The 22447-nt window shown below is 35.1% G+C and overlaps 2 protein-coding genes and 1 long non-coding RNA gene across 4 annotated transcripts; 1 reads left to right on the top strand and 2 right to left on the bottom strand.

Annotated features, from left to right (window-relative positions):
* Positions 1 to 937: 937 nt before the first annotated feature.
* Positions 938 to 21731, top strand: LOC145589537 (ADP/ATP translocase-like). The gene is made up of 4 exons (XM_081646144.1): positions 938 to 1151; positions 17208 to 17704; positions 20706 to 21080; positions 21236 to 21731. Exons 2-4 carry the CDS (start codon positions 17222 to 17224, stop codon positions 21530 to 21532), a joined length of 1155 nt encoding a protein of 384 aa, XP_081502270.1. The 5' UTR covers positions 938 to 1151; positions 17208 to 17221; the 3' UTR covers positions 21533 to 21731.
* On the bottom strand, positions 5638 to 10303 carry LOC145587702 (uncharacterized). The gene is made up of 3 exons (XR_014101375.1): positions 7173 to 10303; positions 6678 to 6824; positions 5638 to 6207 (listed from the first exon to the last, which is right to left on the bottom strand). It is a non-coding gene; the product is annotated as an uncharacterized LOC145587702 (long non-coding RNA).
* LOC145587701 (uncharacterized) lies at positions 10392 to 13313 on the bottom strand. Of its 2 annotated transcripts, XM_081644402.1 has the most exons (4): positions 12488 to 13313; positions 12290 to 12410; positions 12080 to 12141; positions 10392 to 11985 (listed from the first exon to the last, which is right to left on the bottom strand). In XM_081644402.1, the coding sequence occupies exons 2-4, from the start codon at positions 12336 to 12338 to the stop codon at positions 11782 to 11784; spliced, it is 315 nt and encodes a 104-aa protein (XP_081500528.1). In that variant the 5' UTR covers positions 12339 to 12410; positions 12488 to 13313; the 3' UTR covers positions 10392 to 11781. The 2 variants fall into 2 exon arrangements, 1 of the variants encoding a protein (XP_081500528.1); XR_014101374.1 differs by lacking the exon at positions 12290 to 12410.
* Positions 21732 to 22447: the final 716 nt, after the last annotated feature.

The raw sequence follows: 22447 nt of genomic DNA, 5'->3' as shown, positions 1-22447 counted from the left end.
CTAGAATACAGTTGCTCTTTTAGCTACTTTAAAAGGCATGTCATCATAATTTCACATAATTTCAAATGTCCATTAAATTTATGGGTACTTAAACATTATATTCAAAATTAAACTATAATGATTTCAACTAATTTGGCATTATAAATTTACCGTGCATTTTCACCATGACTCGGTCCAATTGAATAGGTGAATACCTATTCTAAATTATTTGTATATTTCCCAAATAATAAAATAAAACGCTCAACAAGTTAGATCGGCTTTAGAACCTTTGAAATGCAACACTACTACAAAAATGGCTAAAGAGACCTAAGATAAGAGACCGCTTAATTAAATAACGGGAGACCCAATATTAAAAACAACGAGTCTGTTTGATATAATCTTAAGGAGGTGAAAATTAAGAAAGACCCTTTATCAAAGATAACCGGTCTTTCTTGATTTTTTTTTTAATTTTTAATACTTCCTCCATTCTTTTATTATTGCACCACTTGCCTTTTTAAGAAGTTTCACAAATATTGCACCATTTCCTCTTTAGGAAAAAAATTATTTGTGTTCACACTACAAATACCCAACATACCCTTGTTTTTTCATACTTAGTTTTTAGTTTATCAATATGTCACATGGGCAATTTTGTATTTTTAACTTTCTCTGTCTTACTTTTTTCCACTACCAAAACATTTGTACCCAACCCCTATGATACAATAATAAAAAATGGAGGAAGTATAAAATTGGAGAGACCCGTGTTCTTAAAAAACCGGTCTCTGGACCTAACACCTTAGATCGCCTATTTATGTTAGGCGGTCTCTTGCTTTATTTTCCAGCTTTCACGCACTTTTATTTTCTTTTCTATCACTTTCACTTTTAATCCCCTTTACCCCAACGACCCAACCCACTCCTACTTAAAAACCCTAGCTTGCTTCCAGCCTCCACCCTTCTTATATCCACTATTCCACTTCTTCCGCAACCACCTCTCATCTTTGCACTTCCATTACTCTCACTCACACTCCTTCATCCATTTTCTCTCCTCATCTCAACCCCTCTACCACCAACAACTTCGCCGCATACATCACCGCTTGTCGCACGGCAGCAGCATTTGCAATCAGCTTGTCATTCCCCTGCTCCGAACATTCAGTATTCTCTCTTTGGGTTCAAAGGTTTGTCTCTCTCTCCCCTCTTCTTCTTTTCTATCTTTCTGTATAATTATTTTCTAAATGAATTGATTTTCGATTTGATATTTGTGGGTAATTTTTCCTTCTGTAATTTATTTGCTGAATTGGTTTTGAATGTTGGAGATTTACTTTTTGAGCAAACTCAATTTTCACTTTTTTAGTAAACTACCAAACGGAAAGGTATATTGAAAGTGAAAGCCAGATCTCATTTCACAATTTATTTCATTCATCTCATCAATTAAAGAGGATTAAATTCAGCGAATTTGTTGTAAAAAAAAATGTTTAATTATGCTTTTTCTTTCATTTTTCGCAAGTTATTAATGATTTTTATCAATTCAATTTTGATCGGAAAGCACACATGAATATGAGAAGAACAAAGTAGAGGTCTATTTAGGGCGGGTTCAATCTTTTTTAGGATGGATTCATACCATCATCCCCGAATATCTAGTGATGGTTCAGGACCACTATGGAGTTAGCGATCTCTGTGATCATGAATGGGGTGTAACTTTCACACCCGTGGACGGTTTATAAGTTCCTAAAACTTTTTGGTGACTCTTTTGTTCTAGCTTCCTTCCCTTTGGACGCCACCATGCTTGAATGCATGATCACAGTGGGGCTCAAAGTTGAGTGTTTTAAATATTTCCTACAGTAATGTTGTCTTGTTATCTAATATAACCCTTAAATCAATCAACCAAAAGTTTGAAAAATTGTAGAAAAGTACTTCTAGTTGCACATTTTCAAAGTAAATTATAGGATGAAAGTCATCGATTATTCAAAAAGGGTATGAGTAGCTTTGATTTTTAATTGAAAGATCATTTCCAAGGATTGCTTCAGTGGGATTAAATTATGGTTTGTTTTTTACTAAATACTATAAAGCTTTTTCTGCAATTTCTTAATCATATCATGGAAATATCATTTTCAAGACTTGATTTCTTGGAGGAAATTCTGGAGCTTCTTCAGGATATTGAAAAGTTAAGGGTTTAGTAGCTCTTACATAATGTGGTCATGTCATACCTTGTTTAGTAGGTATTGTAAGATAATTGAGGTTTAGTATGTATAAAAACGTAATGTAGATTAATTCAAAAAAACATGCTTCGAAGTTTCATGTGCTCCATACTGCCATAAAATCTCATCAATGTTCATAAAAGATTTGCCTAGAGCTATGTGTTATTTTTGGTTTTGTATTAGGTTTTTCCCCTAGGATGTACTCCTTTGTTTGTATTAGATTTCTCAAAGGTATTGGCTCACAAAACGTTTGAAATATAATGAAATTCAAGTAATAATTAAGTTGGGTAAATTTTAATTAAAGGTCAATTGGCAGTGGAATAAATATATGACAAATACATGCTATCGCAAAAAATTTAACAAATATATATGTAAAACTCATTCTTAAGAAAATACCAAAAAAAAATTATTTACTAATGATTTATTAAGTACTCAAATTTTGATTTATATAACTAAATGAAACATTACAAGATATACTCTATTTCGCGTAACTCCCTATTCATAGGATCACTATTCAATGGCTAAAATGATTATGTAGCCATTGTAATTATATTGAATCTCAACCCTTAAAATTTAAGACCAAATCTTGTATGTTCATTTGGAGAAAATACAAGTTAATATTAGATATCAACTTGTATTGTTAATATCAAGGGCATTTCAGTCTATTTTCCATTTAAATGAAGGGTAAATTGGTATTTCCGCAGTTTACATGGCTCTTCTCGTAATGAGTTCCCCGTTTGCTCCAATATTGAGGTTAACGATGGACGTCAGATTATTTTCCCTAATTTGAAACCCAACGCGTACTTTTAAGAACTCTCATACTCTCTCCACCCCCTTATTCTCTTCGACGCCGCGTAGCAGCAGTGACTCAGTAAACTGCCTCGAATTCAAGTTCTCGAACACGGGTTTGACCCACAAAGCACTACTCTTTTATTAGCTGATGAGCTTTTCTCCGATAGTTTCCTCCTCCTTCTTCGCCACCTTCGTCCCAACCAATTACCCGAACCGAAACTGGATATCGACCCAAATGAACCGAACTCGTCTCCTGCTGAACCAGATTCTGAACCCGAGCCCTAAACCGAACCGCGACTTTGATCACTTTGAATAACCCACCTTTAATCGCATCGAAGCGGTGAAGGGAGATTTTCAAGCGGACCGAGTAAAAACCTGGGAATGAATCCGATAATAAGGTGGAGAAAACCAAGAAGAGGAGAGAGAAAGAGCGGAAAATGATGATAAATTTTGCCAACGACGACTTGGCTGCCTTGTTAGTTTGATTTCGTAAAATTAAGTAATTGAACTTATTGAATTTGGATATTGTTCTATAATTTGATAATTATCGATTTGTACTAGAGTATTGGAATGTATGTGTGGATGCAATTAGGATTTTAAGTTTTGTTATTCCTGATAATCATGGAAATTGAAGTTTTTTGATTTGATTTTCTCATTAAGTTTTTTTATTTGATTTTCTCTCTCCTCCAACCCAGATCTGAGTAAAGTAAAGAAGTAAATGTCATTACTCTTCACGTCAATTTAAGATCTGCAACACGTTTTGTAAAAGAAATGAAAAAACAGAGTCCAACTCATCATTCCAACTCATCTATTCTGTTTGGCTCGGTTTTCAACAATGTAAGATCCATTGGATCGAATCATTGCATTCGACGCATTTGGGTCCATTATTAATCAAGTTTAAACATGTATGAGCACGTTTTAGGCCTAACTAGTAATCGAACAAGGCTCTAAGATAACTTGGTCTCAAATATGGGTTTTAACTTACTTCATAATGCATTTCGTAGTCCATAAACACTTCAACTTTGATCTAGCATGAAGAATGAATTTTTATAACATCATCGCACTTCCTGTCGAGACAAGAGGCCAAAAGTAGGTGTCTATAGATATCAAGCTCGGAGCGTCGAGACCGAGTGTCGCAAGTCGAGTCAAATTAATAAAAGAGGAGACGGTAAAATCAAATTAAACTCAACAATTACCAAATTACCCCATCATCGGAATGTCGCGAGCAAACCGGGTGGTAGGGGAAAATGGCGCTAGCACGCCAAAGCTAGCAATGCTAGCTAGCATGCTAGCACGCAGCGCTGGCGCGCGCCCAGCAACTATCAGCCAGCAGTGCTAGCGAGCTAGCGTGCTAGCACTGCTAGCACCCGACGCGTGCATGCCTCGGCCAGCAGCCCGCAAGGATTCGTGGCCAAGGCAGCAAGCCTCCCCGCACCAAAGCACGCACGGGCAGGCCTAGCCAAGCCCAAGGCCGCCAGCTGGGCGCGCCTTGGTGCCCAAGGCTGGGCGCCACGTGGCGCAAGGTGAGAGGAACCGAGTGATAGGGGTGAGGTGGTTTGGGGAAGCTTAGGGAGGATGGCAATGGTCCCCTCCCCTTGTGGTCCTCACCTACCCTCTCCCTCCATGTTGCCACTTGTTGATTAATTATTTGTTTGAGATTTCTTTTTATTTTTGATTTAAAAATAAAATGAGAAAATTGATTTTACCAACTCTCCCACATTGATAGGAGAATAAAATTTTCATATGACATTCTTCATAAATACCCACCTTGGGAATTGGAGAAAATTACTTGAGTAGGAACTCAAAAAGGCATCTCCACTTGAGATAAAACCTTTAATTTCACATAATACTCGAGTAGTTGTTTTGGTCCGACTCGGCTAAACTACGAGTAAGAGACCGATCGGGTCGGGTTGCAGGTGGATACCGTAGGAGGTCTTTGCACTTGCAAGACTCGGCTTTTCAAGTAAGAGCTCCGTGGTGTGAGCGAAGCACACGTCAAGGGTAAGATGGTCTTTTCTCTCTATCTTGTTATTTATGTGTTTTAGTTATATTAATTGTGAGCGGGTCTTGGGGTCGGGTTTTGTTCCGCGGAAAGTCGGACTTTCCAAAACCCAACATGAAACACTAGAAAATGAGGATCGATCAACAAGTAATCATGACAATTGCAACAACTTGAGAAGAACATGCAAATCAATGGTTGTGAAAACTAATGATAAGAGCTATCAATTGGAATCAAAGAGCTATCTCCTAATCGTTAAACTGGTGGGCTATACGAATAACAAACTAGGAGAATCACAATCCAAACCAATCGACAATTGCAATTCCTAAATCAATGGGTCGTGTCATTAGCAATTACAATGCAATCTAGCATAATTCTCAAGTCCTAAACAAAACTACACACATGCAAACTTACATTAATCACTTTAATCTCAACAATCAATCAACATAATTCCCAAATTAATCACAATCAATCAATCATACAAGTTTCATTCAATCCCTAGCCAAACAACTACTCTAAAATCATCATCAAATCAACAAGCAACTAAGAAATCAAGAGTCAACAAAATATGAAGAACAATTACACTAATCAAGAATCAAACATCAAAATCAAATAAAACAATCATGAAATTAAACAAATCAATAAAATGATGAGATAGAATTAGAAATCCTCATTTATTGATTATGGAGATCTTCAATACAATTGTCACCTTCAATCTTCTATCTCTCAATTCCCCAATGAAATCCCTCACTTTCTTTCTTTAAATCTACTCAAAAAAATAACCCTAAAACTAGAGAGAGAAACTCTCAACTAAGCTAAAATTATGTCTATAAACTTCATCTAAAAATCGAGTTAAAAATAGGTATTTATAAGAGGCGCGGAAACGAAATCAAGCGAAATCGGAAATAGGGAGCGCCCGCGCGCGCGCCCGTGCACGTGGCATGCGCGCCCGTGCTGGGCAGTGCGCCCGCGCTCTTCTGGGTTTCTTCAACGCTGCGTAGCTTCGTGCACTCGCTAAATAGACTTCATGTGCGCTCGCAAGGTCTTCATGATAGTCACTAAATATGGTAGATTCAAATGGACTTGACGGTGGGTTCAACATCACGATTTCATGAGAGCGTAAGAGCTAGAATTTGGAACACCCACTTTCTTGCATCTTGAGCTTTTCCAATGCGATATGCTTACTCCAAATGCATCTTCAACTTAGAAAACCACCAATATCAAGACCCGAACCTCGTACAATACCTACAACCATGAAAAGGGAGGAAATAAAGGAGAAAACACTAGAAAAACCATAATAAACACAAAATAAGAGAGAAAAGGGAAATAGAGAGAAAAACGCATAAAACTAAGCATTTATTAAAAAAGAAAATTATGAAAAGAAGGTAAAAGCAACCTAAATACTCATCAAATGAGTGCCATAAATGACACTCGTCAGAAGACAAGTGGCCTTTATTCAAACGTGGAAGATTAGTGGCCTTAATTTGTGTTTGGTACATATAAATCAACCAATGAATTTTTTAAACAACAACGAGTTCCTGCCTTGATAACATGTTCTTTGTCCACCATTCAACCATCGACTGAATAATTCATACTCGAGGTCAACCGAGTTTAAAACCTTAAAGTAAAAATCCATTCACACATTAATTATAGATAATCCACTACATTGATAACAACCGCAAAGATAAGTGAAGAAGTGAAGTGTAACAACGAACCGGTGTATGGTAGAATCTCATGTTCGTGGAATGAGAAGCTGCATATACAAATTGGAACTCCAAATTGCTGATGAATATATGGACCACACAAATTTGCCAACGTTTTGGGGTATGGTTAGCTACACCAACACCTATTTCTTCAAATACCTAATGACAAAGTAACCACAACCCAATCATCAATAGAAATCCCTTACCTCAGATAAAGAAACCACAACCCATTCATCAACAAGAAACCCATTCAAAAAACCATTAGCTCAGACTATGTTACATAATATAGCAAATAACAAGCAATATAAAAACCCATTACGTCAGAAACTACCGCTACAACACGGCATGTGGAGTTGTCACTGAATTTTGACACCAATCGACTGTTGCTCTTAAACTCTCCGCTAATAGGAGTTACCTCAATCTTAAATTAAACAGGTACAAGAACATGACATAAATAACTCGAAAAAATCTTATCCAACAACCCACAACCCATGACAATAGACTCACCATATCTACATATCCCATGGATGGGGCACCATAGGAAACTATATCCCTCCTTGCAACCTGCACATGAATAATAATTAGATAAAAAAAAGGAAGTAAATGACATAAAAACACCTTAAAAAATTAGATACAATAGTACCAAATCACGTTACCAATGCATGCATTCTAAAAAGCATGGCTAGGGCATCAGGGGAAATCATCCGTAGTGAACCTTTACAATAAAATTGTTCTAAAATAAGTGTTTCAAAGGCTACGAATAATAGAATGAATAATGTAATAGTTTGATCAAAAGAAAGATGGTGTGGTGTGACTTCGTCACTGCCTTTGAAAACGAATTCCGACGCAATCGAGGTGTACATTGTATTGCCGGTACGTTCCCTAAGGTTACACACCACTCTCACTCAAAGGCACTTTTAGATGAGAGGTGGAGTCATATAAACTTATGCCCAAAGAACAAATGTGTTTAGCTAGTTTTTTGTGTATGATGTATATCCAAGAAGAAGATAACCAAGCCAAATTTATAAGAACAGAGTTTCAAGCTAGAGGATAAATCTAGACATCAAAAGGTGATTAAATCACCATAAACGTTCACTTTAATGGGAGGTTACAAGAGAATCCAAGACATGAAGAAAGAATACCAAAAGGTGAATGTATGTAGATATGAAAAGGTCTACTCCACAACCCACTTGTAGGCAATCGTTGTTGGTCACAACCTACTTGTGGAATACGCTGATTTTTCATATAAAATAAACATAAAAAGTCTACTCCATAACCCACTTGTGGACAAATGTTGTAGGCCACAACCTTATCGTGGAGTAAATTGATTAACTACCAAAAAACATGGTTTTTACTCTCTTTAATCCAACAATCTCCCACTAAAGGGAGGGAAAACAAAGCCAAAAGAATAAGAAGCAACATATGGGCATAAGAGGAGATATAGTATATAACACTTAGATATTACAAAAGTAATTTGAAATCTAGTGTTTAGTGGTATGAGGCAATGAACTACAAGTGTAAAGGTGGACAAACCTTGAAACCCTTAAGACTCTAGATCATGGAGTGGACAAACCTTGAAACTCCTAGATTTAGTGCATGAACCCCACTACACATACATCACTCCAAAATAATATGAATTCCGCGAAGAGATATGCTCTTTTATAGCCAAGCATATTCACCTTAGGTCTAGTGGACGCTCTAGGAAATCCGCCGAACTTTTCCATAGAAGATGACTAGTCTTCACAACCACATAGGTGAATCACAAGCATTACTCGATAGTACTTAGTCAATGGGGTTAAAACCTGTTCATAAGAACTAAAAAGATGCTACATTGTAACTATTAACCCCTACAAGACCATGGATTCATTAAGAGCTTAATGCTCATCCTCACAACAATCATAAACGATGGTATTTCCAAAGTTTTAGTGCGTCCACTCAAACTTTTGGGTTCATTAAGAGTCTAAAGACTCAACCTCAAACAGTGGATCAATCAAGTGTGTCTCAAACAGCATTAACCTAAATGGTTTATTGATCCATTAAGAATTCAAAGAGCTCAACCTCAATCAAGCATTACAACACATGTCATAGGGATAGGAAAGTAATGCTTTTAATCTTTTCACATGGGCTTAAGGCCCATCCCCCTCGACATTTTCACAAGTTATCAAGGATTGTTACATGTTCAAAATTTCCTTACTATAGTGCAAAATTATTTTTGCTAGAATATTTTTCCAAATAAGAAAAACTAGCATGTTACCAGCATCAACTTAATTTACACAAATTGTTAGAAAACATGTCACATTCACCATTAGATGAATAAAGTAACAAGACAACTCAAAACTTGAAATTTCAAAAACTTAATCAAGTCCAATCCTTGAAAATAACATAGTCGTATTAGTGAACTTTCTTCATTAACCATCAATCACCAACACTTGTCTTATGGAAATTTTTGAACAACTTTTCCTGAAAGGTAGTGTATTATTTCACAACCTTCGTACCTAAAAAGATACTTAGTAAAAAATGAAGCTAGTTTAAACAACGTTAGTCATTCACTATTAAATTTGTAAAATATTGCACTACAAGTATTATTATTTCACAAATATATGCTATGTTAAAATTAAATGCAATGCATGTCACTATTACATTACTAAACGTATTAGCATACTCCACTCAAGACATACTTTAAGACCTCTTTAAAGTACACATAATTCATGCTAAAACATATTCCACTCAAATGATGACATGAACAACAAATATGTCATATCATCGCAAAAATCTTTCCAATCACAAAACATGTGTGACACTTTGGAAAAAAACCAAAAACTCATAATGATAATTATTATTCTTAAAACATATGTCATATCCAATATCATGAAAAACAAATTGAAAAGATAAGAAGTTCAAGAAAGTTATTAACTACAATTACACATGTGATTCTCAACATCACCACACTCAAATTATAGAAATAACACGAAAATATATCACCTTTAAGCAAGCTAGGAGTGAGAAGCAAACTTAATCACATGTATTAGACTCTCATAAAATACTAACCAAACTCTTATACCACTTCCTAGGTAATAATCTCAAGTCAACTCACAGTTGAACTTTCAACTCACACTTGAACTTTTAACTTACATTTCTTATCTTCAACATGGAACTCCCCAATCTACTCACTTAAGTCACCACTTGAAAGACTTAACATATATACTTCAACTACTAGAGGGAAACTTATCATCAAGGATCAAGATTCAAAATAATTAGGTCATTTAAGTGAGACCTTCATTGTTCCATTAAGACAAGAAAAATAAAGTAATCTTTACTCACAAGTTTAGCCTTAAACACTTTCAACAACATTTAGTGAATTGACATTGAAAAAACTTAGAAGAAATATTAAAAAACATACTCCATAAAAAGGTATGAGAACTCTAAGCATGTTAGAAATGATCCAACTCATCCTCAATAGTTTCTTCCAAGGTAAACAATCACTCACGTCATCAATTCATTAAGTTAAGGAAACACTCTTCAAATATAGAGATATCAAATCAACAAATCAAGACAAACAAATAATAGTCTTTAGTATAACTAGTCGCTTTCATGCTTTGCATCAAATAATAGAGAGATCTAATATTAATGTCTTTTATTCCTCGATTTTATAGTCAACTTGTTTACTCAATAAACAAAATATATATAACTCTTGAAAATTCTTGAAAATTAATAACTCTTGAAAATTCTCTCTTAAGGTAGACAAATAAAGGAGTAAAATAATTTAACCATTAAATTAAAGATAATTTAATCATTATCATACTTCAAAAATTCATCACAAAGTTAACACAACTTAGTTAACACACAAAAATATAAAAATAGTCATGTATTCCCCAACAAGAACTATAAATTATGGCACAACTAGGAGTCACAAAAACAACCATAATGATATTCTCCTATGGAGAAAAATACACATATGACTCTTCATAAAATAATCACATAATTCTCATTCAAAAACTTCTCATACTTAATAAATTGATAAAATTAACACAAGTTGTTTAAAAGAAGTATGCGAAGAAAGCATTATTATGAGCATGAACAAAGTCTCCACAAGCAAGACAAATATATATGAGTATCAACACATATGTACCAAAATTAATAGACTTTGTCATTGCATCATACTCATTGTAACAAAAAATCATGGTAAAACTTATAAAACCTACAATTTAACAAGTCTTAAATAACCATAAATTATCTATCAACATAGGCATGTAAACATTAGGTACTCACCAAATTGCTAATAGAAATTAATCTAAAACAATAGCCCTAATATATACTATTTCAATGAATAAAATAATCCATATGTTCAAAAACCAACAAATCGGTAAATAAAACCAATTAACATATTTCTAAGTACTAAGTTCAAACCACAAGTATAGAACAAAGAAATAAAAATAATCATACCATGTAATATCACATATATAACATGGATTATACTTTAGCCTATAAACTAATAATCATGTAACAAATTTTATCAAGGTGCACATTGTATCGCCGGTACGTTTTCTAAGGTTACACACCACTCTCACTCAAAGATACTTTTGGATGAGAGGTGGAGTCATATAAACTTATGCCCAGAGAACAAATGTGTTTAACTAGTTTTTTGTGTATGATGTATATCCAAGAAGAAGATAACCAAGCCAAATTTATAAGAACAGAGTTTCAAGCTAGAGGATAAATCTAGACATCAAAAGGTGATTAAATCACCATAAACATTCACTTTAATGGGAGGTTACAAGAGAATCCAAGACATGAAGAAAGAATACCAAAAGGTGAATGTATGTAGATATGAAAAGGTATACTCCACAGCCCACTTGTGGGCAATCGTTGTTGGTCATAACCTACTTGTAGAATAGGCTGATTTTTCTTATAAAATAAACATAAAAAGTCTACTTCATAACCCACTTGTGGACAAATGTTGTAGGCCACAACCTTATCGTGAAGTAAATTAATCAACTACCAAAAAGCATGGTTTCTGCTCTCTTTAATCCAACAAAAATCACAGCCAAAAATCAATGCATTAACAGACAAAGATCAATTAGTGTCATACCCCCACCACCGATATAAAGCACAAATGTCATTTACCTACAACTTTGTTCACCAACAAACCAAATTTCTTGAAATCAGACAATGGTTGGGGAGTAACACATTTACCATCATGAACATGATCACTACTGGGCACCTCAAAAACTTGACCCTTGTGGAATGATGAGGCTTTCGCCCCACGCCTTCTTCTCGTGGTTGAAAAAGGCGGTATCTCATCATCATCTCCCAACTCAACCTACCATCCAAGAATATACAACTAATTCAAATCACCCAATTCATCATGAGTATTACGGGTTCAAAATTAATAATCAAATACATCTAAAGCATACCTTCATTTCAATACAAGTTCCACTTGTATCTCTAGCCTGCTTGGGATGACTCTCGCCATATGCTACATCCAAAATTTGGAAACATGGTAATTAGAACAACAAATTCAAACAAATTTATACACAACCACCTGGAAACATAGTCCCATAAAAAATATAATCATGCCCCTAAAAAACCAAAATCACCGCCATCCGGAGCTCTATTTTCCTTACTTGCGCTCCAGAGCTCTAACTTCCTTACTTGCACCCCTATCTCTTTCATGGTCCATACTTTCACTCTGGGGAAAACAATCCAATCCAAAGCCTCTCTATGAAGACGATCCAAGTATAAAATCTACTACAATGAAAGGAGTAAAAAAAAAAAACACAGCAATAGGTTCCAAAATCAACAACGAATAATATTAACTTTACCACGACATATAAAATGCAGCCTCCACAGCTGGCAGCATAACCATCCGCATAAAATCTCCTAGAAAATGAACGTATGCTACCAAGAAGCTTCGAAAGAACCAGCGTGCACCAATCCTTTGGGCAGCATTCATTGCAAACGTCAGCGCAGGCACCAAGTCAGACGCAAGAACAGGGGACAATGTTGGACACAACAACATTTCCAATGCAAGCAACAACTTGTTCCTCCCAATATGATTCAAGCCTCTCCATCAACTCAGGATATAACTCCGGATATATTGGAATACCTACAAAATGATACACCCCTGCACCTTTACTGCAGCCCCTCTTCCGGGGTTTCCTATACTTTGACAATATTCTGTTAACTTTATCACATTCTAACTCATTTAAGGTCTTATAAGTGGGAACTACCTTTGAACCGTTAGGGATGCCAAGAACTCAGTGAACTTGATTCTTTGATAGCCTAATGCACCGTCCATCAGGGGTATTTATCATCTTCCTAAAAGGATATATCCGCGTATTAACCAATACGACCCTAGCTGACGTGGGAGATGCAAATCGCCGGACAAATGTAATAAACCACCAAATCCCATTTCTACAACCCATAGTCTTCGCCTGGAGTCAAAGGTTTTGGCAAATCCTAGCAAAGCTCTCAACACGACAGTTCATATTTGGTGGCCAAAAAACATAACAACACCAAGTCAATAATCATGCATGCATATCAATACCAAAACTTCCAAATATCCATTACATACCTTACACCTAGCCTTAAAATATTCCTTTAGCACTCCACCCTTTTCTTTCACTTGATCGTCGACACTTAAACTGTAGTCCTGTGTATTCATGACCAGACAAACAATGGTTAACAAATAACAATCTCTCGTTAAGGACCACCCATGAAAAATGATGGGAGTACTTGTTTCCTATGTTGCATTGTATGTGGGAAATACCTGAACATACCATAATTGGATTTCAATATAGAAGGACACACCAAGCATATGTTCATTATAATACAACAACATATAGGAATAAAATCAATGACATTCAGTTGTGTGAGAATAAGCTGAATTCAACATGTGAGTTGATAAAAGAAATGACATGCGAGCATATCATAGCATTTAGGAAATCATGTAAAGATATCAGAGCAGTTAGGAAATCATTATCAAACTTGGCATTGCAATCAACTGAATTGGAGAAATCATGTGAAGATATCAGAGCAGTTAGGAAATATGATTATCAAACATGACATTGCAATCAACAATCCTATTGCGTAAAAATTAACCTAGTATTTAGAAAACTTATCATATTAGCAAGTTCCTTGAACGAAAAAAAAAATTGAACTGAATTTAAAAAAAGTGTACTTACCTATCAGACAGCGACAATCAAACAGCCTACAATCGTTCTACACTGTATTTCGAATCGCACCCCCTATAACAGAAACCAAATTGCATCTGAATTTCTTCCCCAGCCTAAAAACAAAGAACCATCGCCAACGCCACCGATTCAATTCTCCGCCTAGAAAGTAAACACCATCGACACCTCTAAATTTCTCTTGTGAGGCTATCCACAAAGCCTCCGAGTCAAATTGCAATTGCCTGAAATCGCCCTCCGAATTAACAATCGCCACTAGAATTTTCAAAGACACGTTACTAACGGAATCTAAGTTGGAAAAACGTTTTCTCAAGGTGACGTCTGAAGTAACGACAGTCAATGACAAGGACATGTTCAATTACTGATTTGTCCTAAAGTAAAAACCAACCTTACGAATTTATCCCCTGATGGGCGATTTTTGTGAATAAGACTTACTGACAAAGTATTTAGCCAAGAGTCGAGTCAAGCTTTTTAAAAATTTCAAACTAGCATGTATGAAATGACAATGATACCCTGGTCCCTGGTATATACTTTGTATCTTGTATGTTGATCCCGCATCAGGTACTGACTGTACTGTATATATCCAGAATGACTACTTCGTAGTTTGTACAACGTATTTTATTTTATTTTTTCTTTTTCTTTTTATGATACAGTGTAACACTACATACTAAAGTCTATAACTCTCCTCAAAATATACGTAGTACTTTCGTACCAACTTAAGATGAACGGTTGTCATTACTCTAGTTACGCGTGTCATAGATCTACCTCCTACATTTTCATATTTTAGGACCTTCTAACTTTTACGCTGCACATTTCTCTCTCCTCCACCTTCTAGATTTCTCTCCTCCATTGAAGAAGCTTTAAAGGTTAGGTTTTTTTTCTCCCTCATTTTTAAATCATCGTATATCAATTTCTCAATCTTGTACTCCGTATTTATCGCTAATTTTATTGTCAGTATATCTTATTAAACGTCCGTCTAAGGTAAATTCTTGAATTTTTGGCAATAATTTCTGAAATTATGCAAAATTACAACGATCGATTATGTTTCTCGAATTTTGTTATGTGTTATTTACGTTGATATTCTTAATAGAGAAGAATTTTATCTGATTTTTGTAGCTTAATGTGATAATTGCTTCAATTTGTTGCTAATGTATTGCAGGTTGTTGTTTATAATCGTTTATAATAGGATCGAACTATGAAAACAGATCGTACTTTCATTTGTCACGTAATTTTCTTAACAACATAATTAGTTAGATTTAGGAGATGATCCTAAGAATTTCATGTTTTTTAATTTTTTTATGATTGTTTGTATAAGTATAAATAATTATATCCGTTTCTTTTTTTTTTTATTAATTTAATTGCATACTTTTTCTTAGATTATTTTTTTCATTGTTATATTTGACTTATTATTGCTTTTCAAAAAAAAAAAAAAAAAAAAAAAAAAAAAAAAATTTGACTTATTACTTTAGTGCATTTTGCAATATGTTACACTTTATGTTATTGTTTTACTTGTATTATTTTTGGGTTGGTTTAATTAAAATTAATTTACAAGATTCTAAGATGATTACAACTTGAATAATTTGGTATTATATGAACATTAAATAAAATGCTCCGTCAATTAACAAATCCAACATCTATCAATTAATGGGTCGTTGGCCTTCCGTTATCTCTGGTATTATTCGTAACATATTCTGTATTTCCATTTTCTTTCTTTTTATTCATATTGGCTATAACATATGATTGACTTTTTGTGTTGCTAGAAAACTAAGTTTTGCACTTGTTCTTTGTTTATGTATCAATGCAATTTGCTTACTATGAATTATTTACACTAGTTTTGTACCCCGGGCATCAGCTTACTATGAATTATTTACACTAGTTTTGTACCCCGTGCGATGCCCGGGGTTATTGAATTTGAAGATTAATTTTTAATCTATACGTCAAATTTTAAAATATATCATTGATACAAAATTTGTGAGTAATATGATGTGCTGTGGTAACAATTTGCTATCTAGTATACATGTAATGACTAATATTAATATTGGTGAAAATGTTCGATTAAATACATAAAAAAAAAAAATATTAGCAAAAAATAAATTAAATTAAAAAAAATGTTCAAAATCCGTTGGGTTGACCGAACCCAAATTTTTGAGCAAGAGTTGAACATTTCTTGACCCGTAACCTGAAGGTGACTCGACCCTGATTAAGAGGTCTACATAGTAATAAAATTATACTAGATTGTAAAGTAAATTATTTTAACCGATTAATATATATTATAAATGGATGTTTTACGTTTTGAATTAATTCCTTTGCTTCAAAAATTATTATGATATAAAAAATATATTTATATGATAATTTTTGAGAATTATAATCTAAATTTTTTTTGTATAAAATTATAATTCAATTTGTGGTATTTTATCGAAAATAAAACTCTAAACTAACAATTTTATGTTAAAATTCTATGCAAATTTGATTAAAAATAGAATTCTAAATTAATTTTTTATCATATAAAGTCTATCTAAATCCATCCCACGTGGCGTGACACTTGGCGAAAAGTTGGAACACCAAGTGTCGCTGTCTTGTGGTGAGGCTAAAAGTTTATCTTTATATATTAGTTATATGATTTATATTTCTATCGTTTACACAATGTCATACTCTATTTATTATGTACAAGTATATTATTTATTGTTAATTTTTGAAATAAAATTTCCTTCATTATTAGTTTGTTTCTCTTCCTTATAGTGTTAATATTATCGATAGTAGACTGTAATTATATTGTTAAAATGTGAATTATTTCATATATGAATGTTATTTGGTTACAGTTTATTTGTTCTGTTGTTTTACAGAGTATGATTCATTTCGTTATTATGTTTATCATTGACCGTTACTTTATACTCTATCCAATTCTATCTGGTCTTCCCACTTGGATTTATTTATTTATTTAGGAAAAAAAATTATATAAAAGAAAAAATGCGTGATCCGTGTTCATAATTATTCTATTTGTTTGTTTCAGGGCATAATTATAGTTGTGTAAATTTCGGTCTATAATAATGTCATTTTTAGTTTATGTCATCCTCTATGCTGCCATAGACTGGTTTTTTATAGAAGGACTCTATACATATTTGTATAAATGAAGATTATAGGATAAGACGTTACCCATCAACTATACTCCCATTTATTCATTTTCCAACTAGCCATATCATTTGTCTAAGTTGAATACCTATGCTAATAACACCCTCAGCAATTTTTTCTGAGTTTTTCCCCAAAAGTAATATAGGGGGTCTACTAGATTGTCATTCTGTTGACTGCTTAAAGTGTTTTTCATTGTGGTTGATTCCATCTTGTTAATTTGCAGGTTTTAAGTCAATAATGATGGATGGGTTAGGTTATCCGTCAGTATATAAGAAGATACAAGGGAAGTCTAACTTCATGTCTCTGTTTGCACCCAGTTTGCACCAAAGGAACTGTAGAGCTCACAATTTCAGCAGTCCCTATGTAAATGGGTGCTTACAGAATCCCGTGTTGTACTCATACCAGGGTACTGGCCTGACAAATGTATCTCCACTATCCTCTCCGATTTTTGTGCCTGCAGTGGCTGAGAAAGCAGAGAAAAACTTCGTGGTTGATTTTCTTATGGGAGGGGTTTCTGCAGCCGTTTCTAAGACTGCAGCTGCACCCATTGAACGAATTAAGCTCTTGGTTCAGAATCAAGATGAGATGCTTAAAACTGGCCGATTGTCTGAACCATACAAGGGTATATCTGACTGTTTTGCAAGAACCATTAAAGATGAAGGCATGATCTCTCTTTGGAGAGGAAACACAGCTAATGTTATCAGATACTTTCCTACCCAGGTTAGTGGCTTCCTCTTTTTGGCTTGTGCCATAATGCAGAATATATATCTTCTTTGACTTACAATCAAGCCCCCTGTTTATTGTTGATGAATGTTATGAATTCATAGCATAAGTATTAGTAAAGTAGTTTGTTTAATCCTATTGTCTTCATGTCTTGTATCTAGGGCTAGAGAAGACCAAACGCTTAGAATTAAGAGAGAGAGAAACATAGGGGGTCTTTGGTGAATGGATTTTAGCTAGTTTTTTCATTGACTTTTGAATTTTTGAAGTGGGCAAGCAGCCAAATTAATAGTGTTTGATTCTTATTTTGGCTAAAAGCTCAGGCGATACTGATAAGCTAGCTTTACTAGCTTTTTGTGGTTGGCTTTTGGCTTGTAACCCTCAATTTTAGGGGTGTATTACCTTTGAGCCCATTCCAAATATGGGTATGCTGTGTGATAAGGCTTGAAGCTTTGTGAGCTTATATTCCAGGGCTTGGCTTGAGCCTTTTAAGCCAATTGAGCCTAATGTAAAAATCTGAGGTCCAATCTCAAATGGCTTTAGTAACATTTGGGTCAATTCTGCGTGACATCAAGGCTCAATCGAGTCCAAAAGTCACCTGCTAACTCTAAGGGCAGTCCTGGATTCTGTCACGAATCCACATAGTCAAGGTGTCCCTGCAAGGACTCGGCCTAAGTCTGGTATTCGCTTCACTTATGCTAGAAGGATCAAGAAATAATCAGATGCTCTAGAGGTTGCTGAGCTGTCAGGTGGTTACATTCAGTTTTATGGTGAAGGGTAGAGTGGTAATCTCAGGGAAGTTTGTTAGGAGTTTGTTATTGTAGGCTGGCTTGCTTAGTTGTTTTTGGCTTATTTTTGGGTATTAATAAGGGATGAGGGGGAGGGGGAATGTATCTAGGAAATGAATTGAGTAAGTTGTTTTGGAGAGCTCCTTCCTCTCGAATGAAGGTGTATTGCTGAATATTCTGTTCTTCAATACTAAAATCTATCCCTAGTTCCTCTGTTTTTCTTTCTTCTTTCTTCAGTTGGTTTCTCTTGAACTTGCTGATCTCTAGCACCAGCCTAGTCAACCAAGGTGGAGCAAAAGCAACAGCAGCAGCAAGCATTCTAAGGAATGGTGGAAGCTCCAATGGAGAAGAAGACAAAATTAATTAAGAGGAAGTGAAGGAAAGAAAGCAACTTAGTTTCTTTGTGCTAATTTATGTTTTTCTAATTTAGTTAAGTATCACATGTAAGCTTCAAGGTCTTCTATGACCATCTTAGTATAAGTAGATTAAAAGGGGAATGGGAAGGACACCCAGAAATTGAGTGAGTTACTTTGTGAGAGTGGTAGCCTCAAGCTGCTAAGGAGAGTGATAGCCTCAAGCTATCAACTGTACCCCTTCTCTATCATGAATCAATCAAGCTTAAGCCTTCCTTCCCATTAATTATTGTAAATTATTATTATTAATTGCTGGTCAGAAGTCAGTACATTACAGATTCCATGTAATAATTAAGAGGATTAAGGGGGCTAAATTACTGAGGGAATAATACAGGTGGTAATATTTAATTTTTCATATTTTGGCAACAATCCTGCTGTAATAATTATGGAAGAAGAAATCAAGAATAAGCAACAACTAGAAGAAGAGGAGAGAGGATCTAGAGGTGAGAATAGAAGAAGCTATAAGCAAAAATGGAGATGAAAAGATGAATAGGAGAGAAGACCAGAGTAGGGAGATGGGAAGGAAGGCAGAGCAGGCACGTGAGAGTAGAAGTTGGGAAATTTTTTGGGGAGGAAAATGTTACTCTAGGGGGGGGCCTAGGGAACAGTTACCCCCATTTTGAGGGGAATTATTTACCCTCTTTATTTGTTTCCCCAATAACCTTATAGCGTGTTTCTTTTTTACTTCAATATTTCAATCATCTACTCACTTATTCATCAATATGGATCAAATACTTTCAACCAACTTTTACCCCTGACATGCTATAATTATGCAGCTATCTGGCTTCTTTGTTTGTTACTGCAGCAACAAATCAACATGTATATTTCCTAGGAGCTAGCACACAAGAAATTCATAGTGCTTCATACATTATGTGACCCTCAAAAATTAAATTCCTTTCTTAAGTACTGTAATGGCCATAACATCAGGAGCTAAAAGCCTAAAATACACTGTCCTTTTTGCATATTTTGCTTAATAACCAACTAGTCATTAGCAATAAAAATAGCATAGAATTACAATTCAGGACATCACTATGGTGGATATTTACATCAGTAAGACCAAAAATTAAAGAAGCACAACTCCACTATAGACCCTTGTAGTGTGCCAAAAGTTGTCAAACTAGAGAAGGCAAAGATAGGTAGTTGAATACAATACTAATTGGGTAAGGAATTCATCATTAAAGCGCATTAACTCAGGACCACCTAGATCAAACATGTGATGGGGTTTAAGGTGTGTTTTAATATTTAATTGGTGCTGGACCAAATTAAAGTGGGAGAAATAATGTAAAAATAGTGGTTTTAGACGCTATTGCAGGTAATTTAAGACAGCCTAATATGAAAAGTGGTGCGAGTAATGTCCTTAAAGGTTATTTTGCATAGCTACAACCAATATCAAAATTTTCAAACGTCTTTGTAAATTTATAATAGTCCAATAGTACATAGAAGCAGTCGATATAAATATTTGGTCAAACCAACGAGTAAAACAACCTACAAAAATAGCTAATTGCTGAACAAGGCCATAGTAGATAAATGAGTTAGATAAAAGAGTGGTGTTCAATTTTGTGGCTTTGCTAAATACACAAGTCTCTTAACTCTTCTTTTCCTAGAAAGAGGTAATGGGGTGTTTGAGAATGAAAGACATTTACGTTATAGACGTTTCAAATTCCATCGTGGAGTCCAATATAATGGGTTTGCTTATTTGTTCCAAATTACATGACTCTTTTAATTCTTCTTTGCCTATTTGTTTCTCATAATGTTTTGTGCTACTCCCGCTAATTGGTTATTGATGTGTTTGTCCAACAGGCCCTGAACTTTGCTTTCAAGGATTACTTTAAGAGGATGTTTAATTTCAAGAAAGACAAGGATGGATACTGGAAATGGTTTGCGGGAAACTTGGCATCCGGTGGCTTAGCTGGTGCTACATCACTTTTCTTTGTGTATTCTTTGGATTATGCTAGGACTCGGTTGGCTAATGATGCTAAGATTGCGAAGAAAGGCGGTGGTGATAGGCAATTCAATGGTATGATTGATGTTTATAAGAAAACACTCAAAACAGATGGTATAGCTGGGCTATACCGTGGTTTCACTATCTCGTGTGTTGGAATCATTGTTTACCGTGGATTATACTTTGGAATGTATGATTCACTTAAACCTGTGGTGTTGGTTGATGGACTACAGGTAAATATGCCTGTTTTTGACAAGTTATTTCTGCATGCTGTCAGTTTTTTATGCTTCACAAATGCTTTGCGCATGTACGATTTTGTCTTAGTGGTTGCTCAAAGCTTAATACTCTTCCGGTTGTTAACTAATACTGGTAATGTTGATGCTTGCAGGATAGCTTTGTTGCCAGTTTTTTGCTGGGTTGGGGTATCACAATTGGTGCTGGCTTAGCTTCCTACCCTATAGACACTGTGCGTAGAAGAATGATGATGACCTCTGGAGAAGCAGTTAAATACAAGAGTTCTATTGATGCATTTCAACAGATCATGAAGAAGGAAGGCACAAAATCTCTCTTCAAGGGGGCTGGTGCCAACATTTTGCGTGCTGTTGCAGGTGCTGGTGTGCTTGCTGGTTATGACAAGCTACAGTTAGTTCTCCTAGGCAAGAAATATGGTTCTGGTGGCGGCTAAGTTCCTATGATGATGATCAATATTAAAAGAACACTGGTGTCTTCTGGGCATTATTTAAGCGTATAATATTAGAATAATTTTGATAGAACCAACATATCTATTTATGCTTCCTCGTACTAGTGATTGTTTATCTTCACAGGACTGACATTCTGAATTTTGAAGTGTTGTCATTTATGCTCAAGTTCAGGTTTGCATTTTACGTTTGGATGTCTTGTGCCATGAATATGAAATAATTGAATAGACAATGTATTTTGTTGGAATTGTTAAATTTGGAGAGCTGCTGCCATTGCCGTTTTTAGTACCATTTGCTAATTTACTCGAGCTGTTCATCATAGGTGTTCTTTTTTGCCCCACTCCATTGTCTTGGTAATTTTTTCGTTCATGAATGGTTGGCAATCACAAGCTGCTTCTGATATTCAGCTAACAGCAATTGGAGAAAACTGGGGACGGACGGATTGACAAGTCATAGGTGGTGGTAGGATTTTATTGTAAACTAGATTAGTAATTTAGTACTCGACTTTGTTTACACTTTAATTTTTATTATTTTTTTTCTTAAGAATTATTTTCCAATTTTGAATTTGGAATGACAAAAAAGAGGAAAGAGAAAACATGACAAGTAATTTTGGTGAAATTTTTTTCATGAGAAAATAACATGCGCATAAGGTTGTTAGAGTAAAGAGAGGAAAGGTAGCTGACCTTTTGCCAGACCAGGCGCGAGAACAAGTGTTTTTTGATACGATCGAGCGCCTGGCTGGGCAGTGGCTGTCCGACGGGCGTGAGAGTACAGTTGATTTTCGTCGTTTGTTCACCTTGCCTTGCCAGGCGCGCCATCGGGCGGAGCTCGTCCTGTCGGGCACAAGACTCACTTGGCTACGCCTCTTCATATCTTCTCCTTGGATTCTTTGTTTTTATAAC

The sequence above is a fragment of the Chenopodium album genome, chromosome 17, assembly GCF_948465745.1.
Source record: "Chenopodium album chromosome 17, dcCheAlbu1.1, whole genome shotgun sequence".
NCBI lineage: Eukaryota > Viridiplantae > Streptophyta > Magnoliopsida > Caryophyllales > Amaranthaceae > Chenopodium > Chenopodium album.
The sequence above is the reverse complement of the archived record's forward strand: the minus strand, read 5'-3'. Positions and strand labels throughout refer to the sequence as shown.